Genomic DNA, 24,901 nt, shown 5'->3' on the forward strand with positions numbered 1-24,901 from the left:
CGAGAATCGCTCAGCAGCACTGGATACTCTGCAGGTCCGTCCCCACTGGCACCTGGTGCAAATGAGTGTTCCCAAGGAGCTGCGCGCGCTGGCACTGGGGACGATCTCCTTCAGCACAGACGAGGGACATGTCCTTCTGGGTCACTGCTGTGCCTGGGGCCAGGGCACGGCCAGGTGGGAGTAGGTGAGTGATGCCAACCAGCTACCCAGGGAGGCAGCTAGCATCACTTGCTCAAAGCTGAGCAGGTTGTGACCTTGGCACAGGCACTGGTGACCGGTGTGTTTCTTCCTGGACACCTTCTCCTAGCTCAGAGGCTGTTCTCTGGGTTCTCATGCGCAGTGGACTGTGTGCTGTCTCTCCCCGTGGAGGGACGGGGACCTGCTCGCCACCATCTGGGCCAGGAGGCGGTCATGACGGCTGCCAAACGCAGGCGTGCAGCACAAGAATAGGCCATGATCCCTCCATCACCAGACCCATGGCCGAAGCCGTCGACAGCCAGTGGTTCTCAGAAAGGCCTGGCTGCCCACTGTAATTCCCCGTTAATCAGCTGCGAATGTAAGGAGCCCCCATGACACGTCAGACCCCATGCTCCTGCGGCGGGTGGGGGCAGGCGTGGGCCCGATAGCTGGCCTGGGGAGGCACAGGGCCTGTCACGGGAGCCAGGACAAGAGCTGACCACGCCTCACACCTCCGCATTCTCAGGAAAGCATGGGGAGAGGCAGAAACCACCAGCCAGGAGAGGCCCCACCGGGGCTGGAAACTCTGGGAGCTGGTGCCCAGCGTCAAAGGGGCTCATGGCCCCAAAACGACTCGGTATCAGGACTAGACAAAGGGGAGGCAGAGTGGAGTGGAAGGCGCCACTGAGGGAGGTCAGCCTTCATGACAGGAGACATCAGAGGACAGAGTGGGAACACCAAATCTGAGGTGAGACAGAGAACGCTCCCACGTCAGACATGGCTAGAGCCTCGGTGTCCAATGGGAACAGGAGGACAACTGCCGCTCCCAGGGCCCTCTGCTTCCCACTGTGCCGGGTCCTGGGCTTAGAAATGCCAGCCCACTGCGTAAAACCCTCGGTCTTAGTAGGCACACCAGCTCCCCATTCCTGGTGCTGCCCTCCCGCCCCGCCTCCGACAAGTAGGAGTGCCATTTCACGCTCAGGGCACCATGCTTATCAGAGAAAATGCACAAGGAAAGAAAAACATCAAAGCCAGAAGGCACAAAATTTACAAAGGTAAAATACACACAAGTAAGATTAATCTCACAGTCTCAAACCCCTGGTGAAATACACACATATACAAATACTCTCACAATTCCAGACCCCTGGTTAAAATACACACATATATGAATGGTCTCACAGTCCGGGCCCCTGGTGAAACATACACATATATAAATAATCTCGCAAGGCCCATATGAATGGTCTCTCAATCCCAGACCCCTGGTTAAAATACTCACATATAAGAATGACTTCACAGTCCTGAACCCTGGTGAAATACACGCATGTATGAATGACCTTATTCTCCTGAGACCCTGTACAAACAGGCACATATATAAATACTCTCACAGCCCCAGACCCCTGGTGAAATACACGTATATGTTACATATGAATAATCTCAAAGTCCCAGGCCCCTTCTGAAACACACACACACACACACACCTGCGCGCGCCCACGCTAGCGCTCTCTGCAGTCCAGACCCCTGGTGAAATACATGTACATATGAATAACCTCACAGCCCCAGAACTCCAGTAAAAATATACATACGTATGACTGATCTCACAGTCTCGGCCCCTGGTGAAATACACGTGTATGAAATCAGACGAGATCGGGCACGTTCAGGGTGGTATGGCCGTAGACACGTGTATGAAATCAAAAGCTACAGACGGATAGTTGCACCAGTGAAGGCTGAGGAGACACAGCAATCAGCACACAATGAGCGGCGGCGAAGGTACCGTGTGCTCTGACGGCTCTCAGAGCACGGAGTTCCGAAACCAGGGCAAGCTTCAGCAAACGTGTCTACACAGGGAACCGGGCTCAGTGGGGAACAGCGCTCGTGCACCAGCCCAAGAGCCCACTCCCACCTTCGCCCTCCCAGCCGAGAGCCGGGCAGGGTGGGTGGGCGCTGCGGGTGCAGTACGACAGGGGCAAGAAACTCTCTCGCGTGATAATAATTTACAAAACCAGGGGGAAGGTAAGAATGAGGAGGAAAAAATGTTATGACAACTGACTGACACGTTACAAGAAATTCTAATTGCAAGTCATTCACCAAAATAAATGCATTTTTATAAGCTAACATTTCAAGTTTTATGCCAAATGTAAAGAAATCAAAATCAGGAAAGCAAGAATACAAAAGTACATACTCACTGAAGCTCTAAAAGGGACTCCATTTCTTAAACTTAAAACAGTGATGTGTCTGAAAAGATGGATTTGAAGGCACGCAACTTAAAAATGTCTAAAACTCAAAAGTAAATCATCAAAATCCAAATCCAAATATCTTGGGAAGAATATCTGAAGCGATTATACAAAAACCTGCCAGCGGAACTACAGAAAGTGCTCCCCACACCCCAAATCCCGGCAGAAGGGCGAGCGGAGAACACGGGAGGCACGGGCAGAGGGCGAGGGGGTCCCACCGCGCCCCTCAGGCAGAACGCCCCTCGCTGCTAACGAGAGCCCTGCAGGCGAAGCGGCTGAGTCCCAGAGCCACCGCGCCAAGACACGCCCCCGCCAACACGGTGCGGTGCGGGAGGCTGACGAGAGACAGGGCAGAGTCTGCAAGGGCTCCGAGCCCGCGACGTGCCCAACAGGGTGGAGGACAGTGGTGGGAAAGCGGGGTGGACCTTTGATCCTGTTACATTTGACCTAGTAATCCTCCTTCTGGAAATCTCTCCTAAGGAAATTCACCTGTTTTTTTTTAATTGTGGGTAAACATCGGCTATAGAATACAGTAGAAGTAAAAAGTGTAAGCAGAAACATCCGGTGCTCACGTCCTGAATGGAGACTGTACGACGAAGGTGGAGACGTTGTCAGATATGTCATTAAGTGAAAAAAGCGGGACACCAATCACAGCACACAGTGCTGCCATTAAATACGGCATGACATGACATTCTGGAACGAGCAAAACCACAGGGACAGAGACTGGGCAGAATCTGCCGGGCTGAAGGAGGGGAGGAGCGGGCCTGAGAGAGGCAGGAGGGAACCCGCTCCACCGGCTGAGGACAGCGCCAGTGCGGGAGGCGTCCGTCCGAGCATCCGTCCAAGCGCACGCGAAGGCGTGAGCTCTGCTCCACGCAGAGCGGCTCCGGCTTCCGTGAGCTTACAGTCCAGTCAGAAAAACCAACCGCTGCTTACCTCAAACAGCGTCTCCCAAACACGTGGGACAGGCACCCCCAGACAGCAAAGCTACCACCGACAGCCGCACGGCATTTTACTCTGAACATCGGCGTCTCTAACGTAAAGGTCCATCAAAGCGGCTGGAACGGACCGCTAAGCTCGTGATTTCTGGGGCAGTGCTGCCCAGGGCGCGGCTGAGCTCAGGGGGCGAGGGCACTGACGCCGCCTGGTGAGCAGCAGGGTCCAAGCCCTCTCGGTCGCTGCGACGCTCACCAGTGCCGTTGGCAGGGACGGTGCGAACCGCAGGCTCGCCATCTGCGCCTGCTGCTGCTCTCGGGACGACCCTGACACCAACGAAGGGCGTGAGTGGACGCTGGGGAAACGCCACTCTAAGAAATACCTACCTGGGCCCTATTCTCAGTGTAGGGCAGGGGGCCCCAGGTTGAGACCAGAGAGCAAGGGGCGGTGGGCACTGGGGCCCCATGGCAGCCCCACCCACCTGCCCAGATTCTCGCCAGAGTGCTGCTGGCAGCAAGGGGCTAGGAACCCATTTCTCTCCCTTCAAAGAGAAGGGCGCTCAGCTCACGAGCCCTGCTGCCTCCCCAAACCATCGCCCTGTGCCCTCTGCCCCCATACAAATACGGGCCAGAAAGGCCGGTCTCTCATGCTCTGCACAGTTCTGCCAGACAAAGGGCACTGGGCTGGGAGGAGACCGAGGTGAAGGGGAGGGAACAAGGACTTGGACACAGCAAGCACAACCTCAGGGCAGAAAGGACAGACAGACGCGACGGGAACGCAGGGAGGACAGGGTGCCAAGACCAATGTCTGGGAATGTTTTCAAGAGAACAGTCCAGGACGCAATCTGACAGTAGATGTCGAGAGTCATACATCGCATTCACACGTAACCTAGTAATCTGACTTCTAGGTCAGCCTAAGAAAAATTGGAGCTGTGTTCCCAGACACAGGGACAGTCACTGAAACAGTACAGCGAAAGAGATGGCAATACGTAGAATTTTGATACATTTTTGCAAAAAAAAAATATTAACAATGAACATGGGACAAGGTACACATTGACTTGTTCAGCTAGCTTTCTATGCTTTCCAAATTTGTCCTTAATTGGCAAGTGTCACAGTCCCAGTGCTGACTCTGCAAGTCAGTCACCACACAGGTGTGCCTCGCTCCCTGCCCTGCAGCTGGTGTGCTCACCCGACTTGCTTCTGCAACGAGGCGGGTGTGCCGCTTGCCAGGCTGACTCTTTCCCGTTTTGGTAGCACAGTTAAGTTTTCTCCCTGAACGTCATCAATAGGTTCTGTGACTTCAAGCAAAACGACATAATACAACCAACCTCACCACGGGATAATTGATATAAACGAGAGTTAAGTTCCTACAGCATCTCATCAATTCGAGGACCTGCTTATAGGAAGCACGGAGACGAGGCCTGAGTGAGCATGAGCTGACTGCAGAGGACGGTGGTGCGCACGGCGCCCTCTCGTTGGAAGCCACTGGCGTCCGGGGCACAGCTGGTAACTGCAGCACACCGGGCTGACCACAGCCATCGGCGCTTGGAGAAAACGACGCGCCACACTCAGAACAGGCTCTGCACGCCAGCCAGCCCTGCAAAGCCCACAGTCCTCATGCCTAAGAAACGGAGCCCCACGCCTGCCAGCGCCGGTCTCTGCCCTCCTGCCACTCACCCAGCGAGCCCCACAGGGCTGCGGGGCCACGAACCTGCCTCGCCAACGTCTGCAGCCCAAAGAGGAAAACGCCTCCCACAGACAGACTGCTGTTCTTAAGACTCTGACTGCTGCTGAGATGTTTAAAATAAAGGCATTTTAAAGCAATACTAAATTCATAGCAGCTTTCCATGATGCTACAGATTTAAAACCCAAATTTTTTAGATCAGCCCCTTGATACAAGTCACAGTCAGACCCTCCCCCCCGTGCTCTGCCCACACCCACAGCTCACACCATTCACAAAAAATTAATTCCGGGGGGTAAAAAAATCAAACCACAAAAATATTTTGCAATATATACGTTTTTAAAAAACATATGTTTATATATATTTTGAGAGTACAGAAGAATTTTCTAAACATGGCATAAAACCTAGAAACATTAATTTAAAAAAATAATTGACAAATTTTACTAAAGAAAACACTACAATAAGAAAGTCAAAAGACTAATAAAGGTCACCCTTCCTAAACACAAATCAATAAGAGCCAAACCATCCAAGAAGAGGCTATAAACCCACAAGTCTGCAAGAAATACAAATGGAAAACATCAAACATGCTCAACCTCACTGATAAAATATGAAATCAAGGAGGAAAACGACCTGCTGTGCAGGTTAGCAAAGGTCAAAAAGACTGCCACTGTCCAGGCTCGGAGAGGCCGCTGGGCGGGGCCCCACCAGCCCCGGCTTTCCGGGGTGCAGGCTGCATCACCGGGCACAACCCCGACACGCGCTGATCAAGGAGCTGCACCCTTGCGGCCTCCGCAGAACTATAGCTGTCCAAGGGTGCTTGTGACAGTACTGCTCACAGCATCAAAACTGCAAACAACCCAGATGCCCACCTACAGGGAACTTTGGCAGAATTAGGTATCGCCACTCCTTAGAGACGGCCACTGAGAAAGGAGAAGGAAATCTCTACGTACCGAAATTACACATTGTCAGTAAGACTGAACATACGTACAGCGTACACAGGTACAGGCAGACGTGAGCACTGGACACAGATGCGTGTACGTCTCCGTAGGTCTCTACACACATTAAAAGAAACACCTTAGGCCGACCGGGCTGTGCGCGGTGTGAGGGAGAAGTCAGTGCTTCGTGTCGCTGGAGCAGACGCTGCCCCTCCCTCTCCTCCCTCCCGCCTCTGCCTGGCTCTGGTTCCAGGTCTCTGCAGGGGAGGGAAGTCGAATGATGCTAGATCACCCCCTGGGCAGACCAGCCTCAGGACGAGAGGGTGGGGTCCTGCCTTGAACCCCCAGTCCTGAGGCTCTTCGCCCTTTCTCTCTGAGGCACTGAGGTGACAGGGCCAAGGGTGGTCATTAAAAGCCCATAACCTCAAAAGACACACTTCGTACCCGAGCAGGGCTTTGGAATTGCGCCCAGTCAGTGCGTTAGTCTCGACTGTTCACGGATGAACCGCCAGCACCCCAACACCGCCTGGCACATCGGAGACACTCAGTGAGTACATGGTGAGAGGGGGACCAGCAAGGAGTGAAGTGAGGGCCAAGGCTGAAGAGACGGGAGCGACAGGGCCCAAAGGGCCAATGACACCACACTGCAGAGTCCCTACGACAACCTGAAGGGAGAGGCTGGCAATCGTGAGTGCCCTGGCTAAATCTAGATTAAGATACAGCCTGCTACACACATTTATTTCTGTATTTTTCAATCAGGAGATTTCACACACAGTCTCACGCTGTAACCTCATCCACTAGAAAAACCCAAATACTGGCCACATCCCACCTGGGAACACGCGGCGGGAGCTAAGCAGAGGCTCCAGGCCGCCTGGCTCACTGTGGTCACCGGCCCGTGCCTCCCCAGGCCAAAGCAAAGGCCGACTGCTGTTCACCGTTCAGGGAGCACGGCCAGTCCACAGCGGAGAAGCGCTCGTGAGAGGAGGCAGCCCTGGCAGCCAATGTTAGATAGCATCTGGGGCACAGAGCCCCCTGCGGGCCACGAGGAGACACTCAGCGGCAGGCACAGGGACATCCCGCAGCCAACAATGAGACTTCCAAATGCCATCAGCAGCGTTACCCAGAACCAGGCTCGCCCGCCCTACTCAGGTCGCAATCCATCAAAAAGCTCCAAGTGTCTCCACAAGGCAGCTCACAAGTGACGATCTAAAGGTCTGGTCCCGTTCCCTCCCAGCCTACATTTACGAAATGGCATTTCTTGTTACAAAAACCAGTAAGACCTGAAGCTGAATTTTTAAAGCATGTTAACTTGTAAATCTATCGCTCATAATAAAAGAAATACAAATTAACACTGGGCTGAAATATCATTTCTCATCTATCAGACTAACAAAAATTCAAAAGCCAGACAACATGCTCTGTTGGTGAGGCCCTGTCCACTCTGCCGGGGGACACAAGGTGTCCGACCTACAGAGGTCTGGCACCATTTAACAAAACTACGCACGCTCTTCCCCTTAGACCCAGCAGTCCCACTACGAATTCACCCTGAACGGCCACCTCCAACATGAAAATACGTGGGTGCAAAGCTCATTCACCATGGCATTATTTGTAAACACAAAACGCTGGGGACATACTGCGCGTCCCATTTCAGAGACTGGCCGGCTGCGCTGCGGCACATCCATCCGATGGAGCGCCGTGCCGCTTGTACAAAAGCGTGAGAGCGAGCTCCAGGTCACAGTGAGTCAGATAAGCGAAGTGCAAGGGACTGTACCTGGGTCACTACCTTTGTATAAGAAAGCGCGAGCAACAGATGGAGGGATGGATGGATGTGTGACAAAGCAGGTGTGGTAAATGTTAAGAGAAACTAGGCGGGGCGTATGCAGGTGTTTACTGTAAAATTCTTTCAACCTTCGTGTATCTTCGAAATTTTTCATGGTAAAACGTTACAGAAAAAATATTTTCTATATTAGATGGTAATTGGCTAGATGTCACTCAACAAATAAAAGGTTAAAACGAAAGTCCTATATGCTAACGAAACGTTCATCCTCCCACCGCAGTGTGAAGGTTCTAGATCGGTTCCTAAAACACATCGATCACAAGTGATACAGACAGGGCCAACCTGAACTTCATACAGTGCATCACTGCAGAGAGCAACCGGCCTGGCAGGGTGCTGCAGTGCAGAAACAGGTAAGCCCGGACTCGACATCGCCAGTGTACCCCAAATTTAACAAGCTACGAAGCCAAATTCACGGCAGTGCTGGCAGGTCTTTAACCTGATGGGCCGAGCCCCCTGGACTAGACCAGGCAGGATCTAATCTATCTCAGCTTAACAGGAACGTTCAAGACAGGCCGAAGTGCTTCCTCAGACACCACGAGATGAAGTCACAAACCGCATTCATTAGTCTGCTGCTGTTTCTCAATCTCTTTCTATGGCCCCCTAAGGAGCCTATGTAGGCGTTTCTCTCCTAACCACAGTTTTTGGCCTCCTCCCGAAAACTAACACCACAGTTGCTATACTGTGCCATCTGTTGATGCACCGTGACCCTTTGGGAGGCCACGAACCACGGTCACATCCAAGGTAATTTCACCCTCCTCTCAAGAACCAATGTTCACCCCTTTGTGGGGGATATTCGTGGAGAATGCACGCTCTCAGGTGTAGGAAGAAACCTGGAAGATGGGCACCCACTCAGGCCTGAGAAAGTCGAGAGTGGAAAGAGAAAGGAGGAGCTCTGCCGTCCTCTGCGCAGTTCCGTGCTGTCTGATCATCACGCAATGCGACTTATTCATTACTGGTGTAAAAGCCAAATGTCCTCCAGGAGGTGCATGGAGAGACTGGCCCACCCACACTGTGGAACACTCGAGAAACATGAGGAAACAAACTCTGGTACCTGCAGCAACCTGGATGAATCTCCAACACACCGTGCTCAGTGACAAGCTAGATTCAAAAAGCCCCACGCCGTGTGTTCCCATACCTGACATCGTGGAAGCAGATCGGCAGCTGCCGGGGGCTGGTGGGGAGGAAGTGACTAGAGAGGCAGCGCGAGAAAACCGCCTGGGGTGGGACAACTGCTCTGAGCCCTGGATGTCATGGAAATTACACATTTGCCAAAATTCTCGGGATTCTACACCCAGAAAAGTGAATACTACGTGTAAATGAAAAAAAAACCTAAGCAAAATGGCAAAGTGAGGATGTGCAAAGGCCTTCCCTTCCATTCGAACGTAAGTGATGTTCAAGATTTATTTCTATAAAAATGCATCAAAACAAGATAAAGATTCCCGTTGACTAGAAATAAAGCAGAAACCGAGGAGGGGGTGGGGCTGCGATGACAGGTCCCAAAGAGGCTCAGTCTAGAAGAAATAGTAATGGCCGGGGTCCGGTCTCCTAAAGTAAGGGCACATGGCCCCCCTGCAGGTGGCTGAGGAGCAGAGCCAGGCTTGTCCACCTGAAAGAAGATGCTCAAATGGCCGCAGGCCACAGCAGAAGTCAGCTGCTTGCCCTTGGCAAAGGAGCAAGCGGATTACCCAGACGCACACTGCCACCACATGGCAGCCCCGCACCCTGAGCGAATGCAAAGCCTGGACCAGGCATGGACCCCGAGGCTGAGCTGGGCAGCCACGAACCCCCTGACAGAGAAGGAAAGGTTGATTCCCACGCAAGACGAACACCAAGACATAAGGGGGCAGGGCCGAGCGCGCCAACAGGAGAATTCACTGCCAGGGAACCCAGGGGAACAGACCCCGTGGACAGTCCATGCAAAGAACACCCCTTGATGCAAGGTCACGTAGCTGCATCCTTCCGTGAATGGCCTTGAGCACAGCCACCTCTAACCCGACTCCTTCCCTTTCACACCCTACGAAAATCCAGAATCTACACCAAACCTCACCTCCGGCCCGAGTCTCTCTCTGCTGGAAAAGCCAACCTCCCTCCTCAGGCCCCTCTAATCACCCCCGTATGCCTAGGTCCTACCAACTCCACCGGCTGTGGGAAAGAACTCGTGCACTATTTACTCAGGTATTTACTGACTGTGTACTCCATCAGACAATATCTGAAGCTCTGGTCTACGACAGCGAACAAAGCATAGTTCCTGCCCAAGAAAAGGGGGCAGTCAGGCAAAACAAAGCAGCAAGTGCCAGACCACCAGTGCGACGGGGAGCCTAGGCAAGATGAGGGGTGCAGCTGGTGGGCGAGGTGGGCACGGTGCCGGTTCTCCAGACAGCCTCTTTGAAGGGGGACTTCTGGAAAGAGAACTTGCTGAGTCAGACCTGCGGTGTGCTGGGACCCGGTGTTCCAGGTGGAGCTGACATGTGTGGCTGGAGCCAGGGGACAAGAGTGGGATGCAGGGACGTGAGGTCACGGGCAGCAGAGACCTGGTCATAAGGGGCTTCATAAACCACCTTAAGAACTGTGGCTTTTCCCTAAGGGAAGTGAGAAACCACGAAGAGCTCTGAACACAGAAGTGCGCAATCGGATTTCAGTTTTAAAACATCGACCAGGCTGCTGCGCTGAGTCAAGTGCAGAGCAGCTCCGCGGAGCAGACGTCGGAGATGCGGGACTCGCCCGAGCGACGGATGATCCGGGGCTCGAACAGCAGCTCTGGCTGAGAAGGCAGCGAGCGGCAGTGGGATCTGAGATCAGTTTTGAAAGTGCTGACAGATCAGACTTAGAATGGGAAAGAAATGCAAAGGGCACACAAATTCTGACCCGAGCAACTGGGAGAACAGAGCCCCCGCCTCCCTGGCCCTCGCACCTGGCGGCGGCCACGGCCTGCTCGCATGGAGACGCCACGGTGTGCAAGAGGCAGGCTGGGAGATACTGGCATGTGACCTACACACTCAGGACATACTGGCATGCGACGTATAGCCATGACACGGGATGAGATCACCTGAGTGTAGAGACCAGACAGGAGGTCTGAGGACCGCCCTGAAGCATCACGACGCTTACAGGAAAGGGAGATGAGAAGGAGCCAACAAGGAGACTGGAGGCAGCAGCCGGCGAGGGAAAAGGAGAATCCACAGTGGTCTCTCGGTGCCACCGAGAGACAGTATTTCAGCGAAGCCGTGAGCAGTCCGGTCAAAGGCTGCCCACAGAGGCACTTGGCAATATGGCGGCACCAGTAACTCCCAAGAGGAGCGATTTCAGACAAGAGGTGAGACCAAAAGCTTGACAGATGCTGGTTCAAGAAAAATGGGAAGAGGACATGGCGACAAGGAGTACACGATTCCTTCCGATTCTGATGTGAATAAAGCTATGATCTCGAAATTGTAGCTGGAGCGTCTGTACGTGGGTGAGGTACTTCGGAGAGAAAATAAACTGAAGGCAAGACAAGAATATTGGGGGTGTGGCCTGGAGAAGGCAAGAACGGGCGGATCCAGGAATACAGGATGTTCGACAAGCAGCGTTCAGATACTCCAGCGCCGACGACAATTATGGTAGAGGACTTCAGGGCACGCGACCGTGCTAAGCACAGGTTCTTAAAAGCACATCAAGTTGCATTATACACTTCCAACTACGGAAAAGAAATGGGGTTGCCAGATGGGAGGGGGTGTGGAGGGTGGGTGGAAAAGGGGGACGGGATTAAGAAGTACGAATTGGCAGTGACAGAGTGGTCATGGGGAGTAGAGTCAGTAATACTGTGACAACTTGGTTCGGTGTCAGATGGGTGCCAGATTTCTCAGGGTGACCCCTTTGTCACATAAATGTCTAATCACTGCTGTACACCTAAAACATAATACAGTATGCCAAGTGTAATTTTGAAAAAGAAAATAACAAAAATAGTAAGATTTTTTTAAAAATGAAAGGACATGGTAGTAAAATGATTTAGTTTTAAAATCCGTTTTTATTTTTCCCAATCATTCAAACAGCGTATTTATTTTAAGGGCTCCACTTAAAAAGTTACAGAAACCATTGCACATATCATGTAAAAAACTAACCAGAAAATACAAATAAAGAGAGTAAAGTTCCTCCATCAGCCCCGGGACGGGCGTCGCCGTTATTTACCTGCACCTGTCTCCACACCTGAGAAGGCGGGAACGCCTCGCGCGGAGACCCAACGCGGCGGGCCCGCCACCCCGCGGAAGGGGTCGGCGTGGAAACCCGAGGGCCGAGGCAGAGCGAAGCTCCCGACGCGCGGCGGACGCGAACCAGGCGGCGTGAAAACACCGCGGAGCGCGCCGCGCGCCCACGGCCCGGCCCGCGCGTGGCGGCTGCGGGGCCGACCCGCCGCCTCAGCGCGCGCCCGCGCCCGCGCGCCCCGAGGGGGCTCCAGGGAGACCGAGGGCCGGGGCGCGGGCCGCACACCGCACGCCCGGCCCCGAGCCCCGCCGCGGAGCCGCCGCCCCCGACGCCGCCGCCGCCCCGGCCCTCGCTCCCGGCGGCGGCCGCGGCCTGCTCTCCACACGACGCCCAGGCGAGGCGGCCGCCGCGGGCCCTTCGGCGCAGGCCCCCGGAAGCTCCCCGCCCGCGCCCCGCTGCACGCCCACCTACCCGGGGCCTGGGCCGCGCTCCGGCCGCGTCGGGCTGGCGTCGGGAGCCGGGAGCCGGCGGCGGCGGTCGAGACGGCGCCGCTCCGCTCCGCTCCGCGCATCCGGGGCCGCGGGCGGAAGAAGCGGCGGCGCGCCCGCTACGGCGAGCCGGAAGCGACGCGCGCACGCGCCGCAGCTGCGCGTTGGCGGCCGGCGCTGACGTCAGCCGGCAGGAGGCGTCGAGACGGCCGAGAGGGCTAGAGAGGCCAGGCGAGGGCTGCGGGGCCGAGGGGCCGCGGACTCGCTACCCGGGCTGGGCTTGGGGCCCGCGCGGGGTGCCGGAGAGCCTGCGCGGGGTCTGGGGCGCAGCAGGGGAGCACAGCAGAGGGCGGAGAGGGAGGAACAGGGCGAGGAACCGGGACGAAGCGGAGGCAGTGACCTCTCAGACCACTGATTGGGCTTCTCGACTGCGGCCGGGAAACGGGGTGCCGGCTAGGAAAGAATGACGCTGGACCGTGTCCTCACACCCGGTGCAAAAGTGAGCTCAAAATGAAACAGGCCCAAACGTAAGAGTTAAAGTTACAAAACGTAGGTGTCCATCTTCACAATTTTGGATTGGACCGTGAATACAGCAAAAGCATACGTAACGAAAGAAAAATTAGCTATATTGAACGTGTCATCAAAAATTTGAAATTTTTGCGCTTCAAGACATGATTAAGAAACAACCCACAGAATGGGAGAAAATACTTCCCAGTTATGTAGCTGATAAGGCACTCGTGCCCAGAATAAAGAACAAGTTAACAATTGAAAGAAATTTTTAAATAGTCAAAGGACTCAAATAGACATGCCCCCAAAGAAAATGTCTGATAAGCACAAGAGGCAATGCCCAACGTCACCAGGGGTCAGGCAAATACAAACAACCACATGAGCTACCACTTCATCCACTGGGATGGCTAGAATCAAAAAACCAGATAAGTGTTGACAATGACGTGGAGAGGTCAGAATCCTCATACACTGCTGGTGGGAATTGAAAATGATGCAGACACTGAAAAACAGTTTGGCAGTTCCTCACAAAGTTCAACGTAGAGTTAACATATGACCCTGGAATTCTATTCCTAGGTATGTACCCAAGAGAATTAAAAGCATCCGCACAAAAAAAGTGTACACAACAGATACTCTCAGCAGCATCATTCATAATAGCCAAGAAATGGAAACAACACAAATATCCATCAACTAATGAATGAATAAACAAAATGTGGCATGTCCATATAATGGAATATTATTTGGCCAGATAAAAGGGGGTGAAGTATTGACACAGGCTACAAGATCGATGAACCTTGAAAACACGCCAACTGAAAGCAGCCAGACACAAAAGGTCGCATATGGTGTGATTCCACTTACAGGAAATGACCAGAATAGGCAAATACGTGGAGACGGACAGCTGGGCAAGTGCTGTGGGACGGTTCAGCGGGGGCCCCGGGGGAAGCTGGACTGTTGGCGCCTGGACGTGGAATAGCGCAGCTCTAATCGGGCTGAGCGTGTGGTTTTCTCTCTCAACTCAGGTGTGAGTGCGCAGGAGGCCAGCAGTTGGGCAAAACGATGGCTGGGGCTTCACTATGCCAGGGCACCGATTTCAAGGGGGACATCAAGTCCTCAAGGGGCTGGACTGGAGAGTCTCAGCGGAGGGGCCAGGACAAAGAAGCTGGAAGAGGAGAGATGAGGGGTCAGTGGATGGGAGCTGGTGACACCTGCTGGCCACATGGCGCAGCAGTCACAGAGGGTGCTGCCCACAGCGGCAACACTGACACAGGAGGATGGGTGTTTCTCACGCTGGTGAAACTGGCAGAAACGTTACTGCAAGTCCCCGGCGCAGGGTGTCCTGTTTAATTCCTACGCATAGGATACTGAGTCCATGAGAGTGAAATGATGCGTTTGGTGAATTCTTTGGGCTGGCCGTTTGGATGAGAAGCGTTTATTTTTATGAAAAGCAATTTATCCATTTGTTTCCTTAGTGCTTTTTGCACGCGAAGAAACCTCTGCCTATCTCGGGCTTGATAGTTTGGCTTTCGTACGCAGGTCCATGATCCATCTTCACTAACCGGTTGTTCCAGCCACATCTTTAAAAGCATGTTCTCCCCCACTGCTGAACTGCCCAGGTGTGAGCTGGATCTTTCACGTGTCACTCCACCTTCCTGTGGGTGACACCGGAAGGTGAAAGCTCCATCTCCCAGACTCCCTCGTGGTCAGTGTCCCAGCTGAGACTTAGTCTCCTCCTGCTTGACGTATGTGTGTAAGACCAAAGGTGGCTGCCTCCTTCCTGCCACCCCCGGCTGTGCTTGCTGTCCACGAGCCGGGCTCACAGATGCATCTCCTACAGGGGAGGTCCAGGGCTAGGTGCCCTTCCGTTTGGAGCTCCTGAACCTGACCCTTTACCCTGGGCCACAGCTCTGGGCTGCTCACCACACAGGGCCAGGCCCGTGGGGCCCTGGTGGGGGCTCTGGTGGCACTCTCCCATGCCCCTGGCAACAGTGGCAGCATCGGCAACAGCAGGTGCCTGGGTGGCTCAGTTCCACGTTTTTCTGGGAGTCATTCTAGGAGGCCCAGTCCAAAACCTCAGCCCCTGCAACAATGTGTCAACTCCGGATTTCCTGTGGAGACCGTCCACCCGACTCAATACATGGGGCGGCTTCCGTTCTCAGCCCCGGGTGGTGCTTTCTCCTCAGACCCTCTGCACATAGGTGGAAGCTGCCCTCCGGTGATCCCACGCTTCCAGCATGGCCGACTCGCTGCTCACCTTACAGGCTGACCAACGTGGGGTTCCGCAGGGCCCCCAGGGAGGCTGGTGTGGCAGCTGCTGAACTCCCAGGTCCGGGGGGCCAGTCAGGGGAAGGAGGTGCCGGCTCAGGCTCTGAGTGCCCTCCTGCGTCCTGGGGAGACACTGCTTTTTCGTCAGCCAGAGCTGACGACCGAGTGCAACTGTGCAGACCTGTGCCCTTGACTTTCTGTGGCCATCCACGCTCAGGGACAGAGCACGTGACGGAGGAGACGGCAGGCCCCAAGATCAGGCTGCTCCCCTGGTGTTCTGGAGGTGGGGAGGGGCAGGCACTGTCATACGGTGATGGGGACCCGATCAAATGACCTCTCTGGAGGGCAGGAGCTAGCAGAGCAAGAAACCCCTCAGACCCCTGACTCTGCCACTGGAGTACCCAAACATGTGCAGGGTCGGGCACTATCTGCAAACTCCAAAGACTAGACAGGTGTCCACCAGCAGATGGATGGTGTGGGCCACCTACACGGCGGGCCAGCAGCGAGAACAATGCAGGTGTCTGTGACCGCTACATGCTACGACGCTGGGAAAGGGGACACTCGGCGTGGGCTGGAAGCCACCCCACGAGAAGGGAAGGCCACACGTGCTCCCTCGTGCACAGAGCTCTCTGGGGCGACGTCTTGGGAGTTGAGGGGAAGGCAAGACTTTTTTGTACTGTTTTTCTGAGTATGTTTGCTGTTTTAAAATACCATGTACCCATGGCCCCTCCAAGGTGATTTAAGTGGGTCACCTATTAATCACCTCAAGGCCCAGCTGGGCATTTAGCACAGCGGCTGGATCGACCCTCAAACCAAGAGAACATCTGTCCACATGGAGACAGTCCCAGGAAGGTGTCTGCCCAAGCCCGTGGTGCACACATATCACACATGTACCTGTGCCACGATCACTTGCACACACATATGCATGCATGCATCACGTATCCGCACGCTCACACATGTACACACACATGCATGCGTCACACGCGCCCACGCACACACATCGCACGTGCACCCACACGCCACTAAAACCCTCTTGTGCCGCCTGCAGCAGACTTGCCCGCCGTCGCCCGCCCACCACCCACCACCCACCACCCACACCTGGTGTCGTCTTCTCTGCGAACAGGGCACTTAGTTCCTCGTGGCACTGTGCGCCACTTCATAAAAGGCATTTCCCAGCCTCCCTCGCTGCCAGACGTGACCATGTGACGTGCCTTGAGCCGATGAGAGAGGGAAGCTGCTGCTGGGTCTTCTGGGCGAGCTCGTGAAGGGACATATTCAATGACAAGCCCCTTTGCAGTGTCCTCAGTCCTCCTGCCCAGCATCTGGCCAGCGCTGGGTGGATGTGACCAGGATAAAGGCCAGGTGCCGAAGCGGGCCAGCTGGACAGAAGCCGCCCTCCCATGGCCTCAGGGACCCTGGCGCCTACCCAAGTACGCTGCTCCCGGAGCCGAGGTGGGGCTTCCGCCAGTGCAGCCACGCCCAGCCTGGCGGCCCGAGGGCCAGTGCTGACCTGAGCCGGCCACTCACGAGGTGTGGCGCTGGCTCTGTGCCAGCACAACACACAGTGCTCCTTCCACCTCCAAGAAAGAGACGGCGGAGACCAAGGAAAAGGTAAATGGAGTGGCTAAACAAAGCTTGCACTTATTTAATAAGAAAATCATTTCTTTAAAAAAATAGTGTCTCTACACGCTGAGGTGCACAGGGTTCACGCCGAGCCGAGAGGTTTGCGGCAGGTTCTCCCGTGAAGAAAACAGCAGCGCGGGTTTGACGTTCCTGAGGTCGCGAGGCCACGTCTCGGCCCACGGCGGCGGCGGCACCGGAAGCGGGCCCATGGATGCCCCGCTCAGTCACTGTCTCCGTCCCCTCCGCTGCCGTCCTGGGGGCTGGGGACCTGCAGAAGCAGAGTGGATGAACACGGCTGTGAGGGGCAGGCTGCCCAGGCCCGGGCGCTTCCTCGCCGGCAGGGGCAGCCCGCAGCCAGCCTGGCACCGGGGGCCACAGTGCCACCCTCCTGGGCTGCCCTCCAACCCTGCCCCTTGAGAATGATGGCCGTGTGCCTTCTTGGCCCGACACCTCGTCCTTCTAGTAACTGCTTCACGAACCTGAAAGCCAGGAGCTGGGGAGAACAGGGGAGTCTTTACAGGGCTCCTCCCCACCCCCAGAGGATGCAGTGACCCCAGGGGGCATAAAACTGGGCTCCCCCAAAGCTGGACAGTGCAGACCCCTTGGAAGGGCTAAAGATGGCAAGTGGCCAGCAGCCTCTGTTAGCGGGACTCGGGCAGAGGGCGCAGGCTGGCCCTACGTCCCACTGCACGTGGGCTCCGTCCAGCCTCCCTGCGCTTCGGGAAACCAGTAACCATCAACGAAGATGGACGAGTCACATAAAGTTCTGGAACGCCATTTTCTCTTGCAAAAAACATAAGCTCGGACCACACTGGGCCCACCCTCCATTGTGTCCACCGCTGGCTGGCGCTGAGGTGCAGGGCCCATCCAGACGGGACGAGCGCCCCGTTTCCCAGTCCCCGCCAGTCCCGATGGTGCTCCTGGTGCTGGCTGCCGTTCACGTCCAGCCTGCACGCCCGCTGCCCCGATGCCTGTCCTCCCCTGTGCAGCCCCAGGCGCGGAGGAAGGATGGGGGTCCTCTGGGAAGCTGGACAACGGGGACCTCCTGGCTCCGGGTGGGGTGTCACCCTCTGAGCACCTGCTGTACCAGTGAAAGAGACCATGGGCTCTGGGGACATCTCTTAGGCCCCAGGGTACAGAACACTGAACTAAAGTGAAATTTCAACTTCCGACTGTTTTTAGCTCCAGCACCTCAAATCACGGCTTTCTTCTAAAATACAGTTGGTGGCAGTCAACTAACGGATGAGTCACACTTAGAGGGTGTGACAGCAAGCCTGGCCCAGTGCATGTGCCAGAGCCACCTGACTGGAGCTCTGGGGGGCTGGGAGGGGGGCTGGGCCAGAAGCAGAGCCACACCCAGGCCGTCCCCCTTCCAGATGGACACAGTGGCCCAGGCACCTCTCCTCAAGTGACGCCACGTTAAACCCACGTTCTGGAATGAGCTGAACAACAGATGTGTGCTAACTGACCAGCGGTGTCAGCCCTACGATCACCTCTATGTCACAGACAGAAAAAGGCCACCAATAGTATCCCTTGCCCAGGGTCACTAAGTGGGGAGGGAGAGTAAGCGCAAGGCCGTTTCAGGGTCACTGGCCACCTAGCCCAATGTCTTGCTGTATGACCCTGGTGGGGGGGGCGACGCACCCCTCTGTGCCCAGCTCGCTCGTCTACACGTGGGCACGATGCCCCAGCCCAGGTGGGTTAGGAGCGTGGCCGCAGACAGCACACGCGCACGAGCGCTCAGCGTGCTTCGGGCCCCGCCTGCGCGCGCCCTCGGGCCTGCCCCCTCACCTGGCCTCGCGGGCTGGCGGCCGCCTGGGCGGTGGCGCTGAAGTCGTGCACGGGCAGCGTGCTCAGCCACTGGGCCATGGAGCGCTCGTGGCGCTCGGTGCTGACGATGGTCGGGTAGATGTGCTGCTCCTTGAAGGCCGCGGCCTCCGCCTCCTGCCCCGCCCAGTCCAGCGGCTCGTGCAGCCCGTCGTTGCCGAAGCGCCGGTTGTACCGCTCGAAGTGCACGCGCTCCAGGACCAGGCCGAGCCCCGGTGCCTTGGGCACGTCCACCTTCGCCTCCCCCCAGCTGCGCTCCAGCACGTCCTCGGGCGCGTAGCCCTTGGCGATGGCCACCACCAGGCCCACCATCTTGCGGATCTGGTGCGTCATGAAGCTCTGCCCGGTCACCTTGATGACCGCGAACTCCAGGCCGTCGCGCTCGAACGGCTCCTCGCAGAACATGTCCAGGACGTAGCGCTGGGCGCTGGGCTCACGGGGCCCCTTCTGCGACGTGAAGTTGTGGAAGTTGTGGGTGCCCTTGTAGCGTGCCAGCAGCCTGTTCACGCGCCGCAGCGTCTCAGTGCTCAGCCGGTACGTCTCGTCCTGCACGTCGCGGTCCTTGTGCGCGAAGGCGAACGTGGGCAGCATGTACAGGTAGGTCCGGGCGTCGCAGCGGTTCTTGGAGTTGAAGCCGCCCGTGACCCGCTTCAGTCCTGGGGGGAGGGGGGCAGAAAGGCTGCAGACCTGCGCCCCGACCCGCCTGATGCCAGCGAGGCTCGGCTCCCTGCAGGCAGCAGGTCCCCGCGCACGCGCGACATCCCGAACCTGAACCCAGTGCAAACGAGCCCCTGCTCCCTGGCGCTGACCTGACCTGAGGGACGAAACCTGCCAGGGGCGGGGGGCGGGTGCTGACCCGAGCCCACGGTGGGAGTCACCCTGCGGATCCAGGCAGACGCGGCACCGCGCATGACAGCAGAGAACGAAAAGGGAGCACGGCCAGCACCGGGAAGACGACCGAATACATTCTGCAGCGTTGGCAAGATGAGGGGGACAGCCCCCCGACCCGGAAGCAGGCCGCAGGCGCCCGCTGCTGCCTCCCCTGCAGGAGCACCCAGCAGGTGCTCGGTAAATGTTTGCCTATTAAGTGACGGAGTGATTAGCAGGGGAGCGAAGGACCTCACGGGGGCTCCGTCGGCGGGAGCGGAAGCGCGGGTGCCGCCTGCACTCGCACAGACTTCCTGCCAGAGCAGCGGGGACTCCTGGCGGGGTCTGGTCCCGGGGCTGGGGGCGGGGAGCACGCTCCCCCCCGGACACTGCCAGGCGGTTTCCTCACACAGGGGCCTGCAGTCACTACCTGGGACGGCCCGTCCACCGGGTTATGAGGGTCCAGCCTCCCAGGGAGTCCGACTGAAAACCCGACTCGGACTCGGTCTCATATTTACGACGTGAGTTTGGGCGCTGGGCCCTCCCAGGTGGCTGTGACCTTGGGAGGCCGATGAAGCGCTGGCTCTGTGCCCAGCTTGCTCATCTATCTCCACATGGGCACAATGACGCCAGCGCCGCACTGGTTAGGAGCGTGACTGCCTCCAGGCAGCAGCTGTGTTGTGCTCCTTGTTCCTCTGTCTCTCCTGTCGTGTTTGATTGAGGGTAATTTTAGTTTTAATTTTTTGTCTTGGGTTAAAAATTCAACTTCATCGACTCTGAGTACCCTAAGTCTGCTGTGTGCGTGTGATGTCAGTTGTTGAGCACATGACCGCTGTGGAAAGGCGGGAAATGCTAGCAGACAACCATGTCGCCAGGAGGTCACAGAAGCAGTGCCAACTCCTGAAGTCCCTGTGTATAGGGCATGGCACTGCTTCAGCGCAAGCCGGGAGCCACCTATGGAAGACGTCACGATCTCCTCCATGGAATGAACGGTCAGAGGCATCCACTGGGACTTCAGGAGGGTTTACTCTCGGAAGGGCTGGGGAGGGGGCGCTATCCTCACGAGGCAAAGAAAGGCCACAGGGTCACCCAAACAACACCGTGTTATACCAGAAGTGAACTGGACAGCGGGCAACCGACAACCGCCAACAGGGTGACTGACTTTGCATTAAGAACCCCACTTAAGACCAGCAGCCAAATAAAGGCTCCCAGCAGCTTCCTTCGTATTAGCCCCAAACTGGAAACACGCAAATGCCCATCGGCAGGTAAACGGACACTTTGCAGATGCGCCTGTAATGGGACACCGTGCGGCTGCAAACAGGAACCAATGGGAAACAGTGACGTGGAGACTCTCGCACCAGGCACAGTGGGAGACGCCAGACAGAAAGCACGCGCTGGGTGCTCCGTTTATGCAAAACCCTGAAGGTACCGCCTAAAGCAGACAGTGGTAAGAGTACCGCCTCGCCTGCAGTGGCAGAAAGCAGACCAGTGGCTGCTGGTGAGGAAGGGGGTAGGAGCGGCGGGGGCACCATCTCCTGGGGGTGATGGGGAGGTGCGCTGTCTCGGCTGGGGTGGTCTCACAGGTGTACGCGTCAACTTTTTAATTGCATACTTAAATATGTGCTTTCTTACACATGAATTCTACTTCAGTTTTTAAAAAGTAGATTTGGAAAATGTCAATTGGCTGCTGAAAGAAAAACAGTAGCAACGTAGTGTGGGGTCTGTGGCACGTGCGGACGTGAAGTACACGTGCACGATGGCACAGAGCCAGGAGGCGAGGGCGCAGCTGTGCCGCTGTGGTGTTCAGACCCCACGCCAAGTGGTGCGACTTCGCCTAAAGTAGACAGTGGTAAGTTAGAGATGCATGCTCGAACCCAGGAACTAGCAAACGATGGCCAAAACCTTGACTGTTTTTGTACAGTCTGTAAGCTGAGATTGAAAGGGTTAAAAAAATAATAATAGTAATATGCAGCAGAGACCATGAACTATGTGGCCACCAAGCCCCAAATATTTCACTGCCCGGCCCTCTACAGAAAGTTTGCCAACCCTTGCAAATCCCAAAGCAAGTACTGAAAACACACAGCAAGCTGCAGCTGACAGGGCAACCAAGCTGATAATTAAATGGAATTGTAAAAAAACCAATTAATCCAAAAGAAGGCAGAAAAGGGAAACAAAGAACAGAAGGGGAAACGAGAAACAGGTGGCACAGTCGACAGCGGCCACCCCAGCGCCACACTAAACGTAAACGGCACCTGCACGCTGCTCAAAAGGCAGAGAATCAGGTTGGATTTCTTTTAAAAACTAAGATGTAAAACTCCTACTTACGCAGCCTGCTGTAAGAGGGATTACCTGCCCCTGATTTAACTTCATCAAATCCGAACTCTGGGATCCAGTGCGCGGTGTGGCAGTGGAGGTGCTCCCCACGCCTGCCCTTCTGGGGGAGGCGGATCCGGACTCTCCACCACTCCGCCCACTGCTAAGAGGGCTGCTGTCTTAACTCCACCCCAGAGAAGTGTGACGAAAGAAGAAATTCTGAGTCTTCCTGCAAGACTAGCCACCCCCCGGCGCGCGTGCACGGCCAGGCTTACCCAGTATCCGAATGTGAGACGGGAGGTGGCTGTTGATCTTCTCCAAGATGTCGTCGATCAGCCACACCTTCAGGGACACCACCTGGCCGGCCGCAGACACGCCCTGCAAAGGAAGCACGAGGTGGAGGGGCCCGTCAAGCAGCACCCGCGCGAGTGTTACACCTTTTCACAGGGGTTCCGCGTTTAGGAACGCGACTGAGGGATCAATCGGGCTCGAGCGCGATGCTCGCACGCCACGGCTCACGGAGCACGATGCCTCCAAAGCCCAGGGAAACACGAGCTGGGGAAGAACACGGCGCCACGCAGATGGGAAATGAAGTCCCACCTCGAAAGACCCTCAGCGACTGGGGAAAACAGGAAACGCAATGCTGACGTCAGAACTGGAGGCAGCGCAAGGACGAGGGCACCGTCTAGGTCGCAGCAGCCGCGGTGCTGCCGAGGGCGGCGATCCAGACGGGGCGGATGCCGGCTGCGCAGGTAAAACCACTGGCTGCACACAGCCCAGGCCCACACGCCGCCGCTGGCCACACCACCCCTCTTCTGTGTACACCTGAATGGAAGTCGACGCAGCAGGAACTTCTAGGGAGAGGGTGGGCAGTGGGGCTCCCCGGACGCACAGTCCCGCGCAGTCACCTGACTGGAGATGACCCGGGGCCACCGCTTCACCTGTTTTACTCTTCACTGATGTTACATCACCTGTCTGTGCACTGCAGTCACAGCTCCTAAAACATGTCGAATGCTATACGCAAAGAAAAGCGACTCCAGTGTAGCGACATCATATTCTGACTTTTTCTATCTGAATCTCATCACAAGAACAGACAAATCCAGACAGAGGACATTCTTCAAGACAACTGGCCTGAACAGTCCCGAAACATCACGTCAGGAAGGACACGGAGGAGGCAAGGCGACCCCGGTGACCCCGAGACTGAAGGGAACTCAAAAGGCACGACGGCTGCAGGCAGCCAGCGACCTGGGTTGGACAGGGGTCCATGCCAAAACCCAAAGCACTGTATCAGTGCTGAGTTTCCCAAGGGTGACAGGCATACTGAGGAGTTGCCTGAGGATGCAGCCGACCCTGGCAGACTCACGCTGACATGTTTCGGAGTGAAGGCTGACAACGTTTGCAACTTATTCTCAAATAGTTTCGTTTAAGGCGAAAAAAGGAGGTAGACAAACAGAAAACAAATACGGCAAAGCTTTAGCACTGCGAAATCTCGGGGAAGGCTGCTTGGGGTACTCGCTGCGTTGTTCCCAAGACTTGTGAAGGTCTGGCATTTTTACAAATGAAAAACTGGAGATTAAAGAAAAAAGAAAAAAATCAACTGGTGAGATGTCGCACAGGCCAAATTCCCTGTGCCCTAGGCCCACACCCTCCAATACGGAGGTACTGGCTACATGTGGCTGAGTGTGTAAAACAGGGCTGTCGGTGGGAAATACACAATGAATTTCAAATACTAAGTGAAACTGATTATTAAAACCAATTTCACCTGTTTCCATTTCCCTCTGGACTGGCCAGTGAAACACTGACATCAGAATGTCAGCTGCCCTTGCAGCCGCGGTCCGTTCACAAAAGTGGCAGACCCGCGACAGGCGATTTAGGGCAGGAGACAGCATGGCCACCATGCCACCCACAGGGGCGACAGAGGACAAAGCACGGACTGGGAGGACGCGGTCTTGCTGGCAGGGAGGACCCAGACCGCCCCGCACTGGCTGGGCCGCGCCTGCGGGCTCGTGCGCGTCTCCGCCAGTGAAGCTGCAGGGGCGCGAAGGCGGCCGAGGGCGGCCGAGGGCGGCGCACGCGCGGGGCCAGGCCCCGCCTACCTTGTCCGTGCGGGCGCAGCGCTGGAAGGACATTTTCCGCATGTCTTCTCCGTGATTTTCAGGGATGCAGCCCGACCGGACCAGGGCGGACACCAGGTCGTCTTCGATGGTCTTGAACTGCGAGGACCCCACATTCCTCTGGGGAAAGAGAACGATTTGTCGCTCGGTCATTACTCACAAGTCAGGACCCACACCGTGGCCGTGGGGAGACCCCGTAGCCTGCCCCCTCCCAGGGGAAGTAGGAAAGCACCTGACGGCACCCCGGGTCTCCAGAAACTCCCCACCCCCGGCAGCCCGTGAAACAGCCAAGTTAAGTTGGGTGTCCCGTTTCCTCCTCCTGGTCAGGTCTGAGACCAGCACTCCGCTGCTACTGGTGCCCCGTTGCCTGTAGCACCCGCAGCAGAGGGACACCCATCCTCAGGACCCTAGGGCGCCCCCATCGCTGTAGGGAGGCAGGCCCCTGGCTCGGAGGAGGAACCCACCCAAGCCGCTGCCAGCCAGGGCTGCACGCCACATCCTCGGCTTTTCCTAAACGCTTCGGCTCACGTGAGCCAGTGCAACTTCTTGGTATGAATGTGTGGCAGGGATAAAGATGCCCACTGCTTCCAGAACCATCTCTGATGACATCCCTGCCGGATGGCCCTCAGCATGATCCTGGGCCCGCAGGACCCGACACCAGGACTTGCTGCAGTGGGGAAGTCCTTTCCAGTCCGCGGCCTCCCCACTGCGACTGGGCCAGCCCCATTACTCAGCAGGAAGGCACAAATGCTTAAGTGACAGAAACGGTATTAACAAGCACGGATAACAGCCCTCCCACAATCTCAGTCTGTCCTGTCAGCCCTGGGACCTATTGTCCCTCTCCACACCCCCATTTCCCTAATGGGGAAGTTGAGGCAAAAGGAAGATGATGGACATTGTCTCAACCTTCCTGTGACAGCGCCTAAGGCAAAAA

The 24,901-nt window shown here is 56.1% G+C and overlaps 2 protein-coding genes across 3 annotated transcripts in view; both read right to left on the minus strand.

The window, feature by feature from the left end:
- EP400 (E1A binding protein p400) overlaps positions 1-12,574 on the minus strand; it is an 84,458-nt gene extending 71,884 nt beyond the window's left edge. Inside the window, exon 1 of the mRNA XM_039879483.1 lies at positions 12,441-12,574. The gene's annotated coding sequence lies outside the window, so the exon portion shown is untranslated. The remainder of the gene's footprint in view (positions 1-12,440) is intronic.
- Positions 12,575-16,829: 4,255 nt separating this feature from the next.
- PUS1 (pseudouridine synthase 1) overlaps positions 16,830-24,901 on the minus strand; it is a 9,915-nt gene continuing 1,843 nt past the window's right edge. For both annotated transcript variants that reach the window (XM_039879214.1, XM_039879213.1), the window contains exons 3-6: positions 23,950-24,087; positions 22,129-22,231; positions 18,638-19,329; positions 16,830-17,114 (exon numbers count right to left, since the gene is read on the minus strand). In XM_039879214.1, the coding sequence (XP_039735148.1) occupies positions 17,067-17,114; positions 18,638-19,329; positions 22,129-22,231; positions 23,950-24,087 (981 nt within the window). In that variant the 3' untranslated portion in view covers positions 16,830-17,066. The remainder of the gene's footprint in view (positions 17,115-18,637; positions 19,330-22,128; positions 22,232-23,949; positions 24,088-24,901) is intronic.

This window comes from Pteropus medius, unplaced genomic scaffold, assembly GCF_902729225.1.
Source record: "Pteropus medius unplaced genomic scaffold, Ma_sr-lr_union100, whole genome shotgun sequence".
NCBI lineage: Eukaryota > Metazoa > Chordata > Mammalia > Chiroptera > Pteropodidae > Pteropus > Pteropus medius.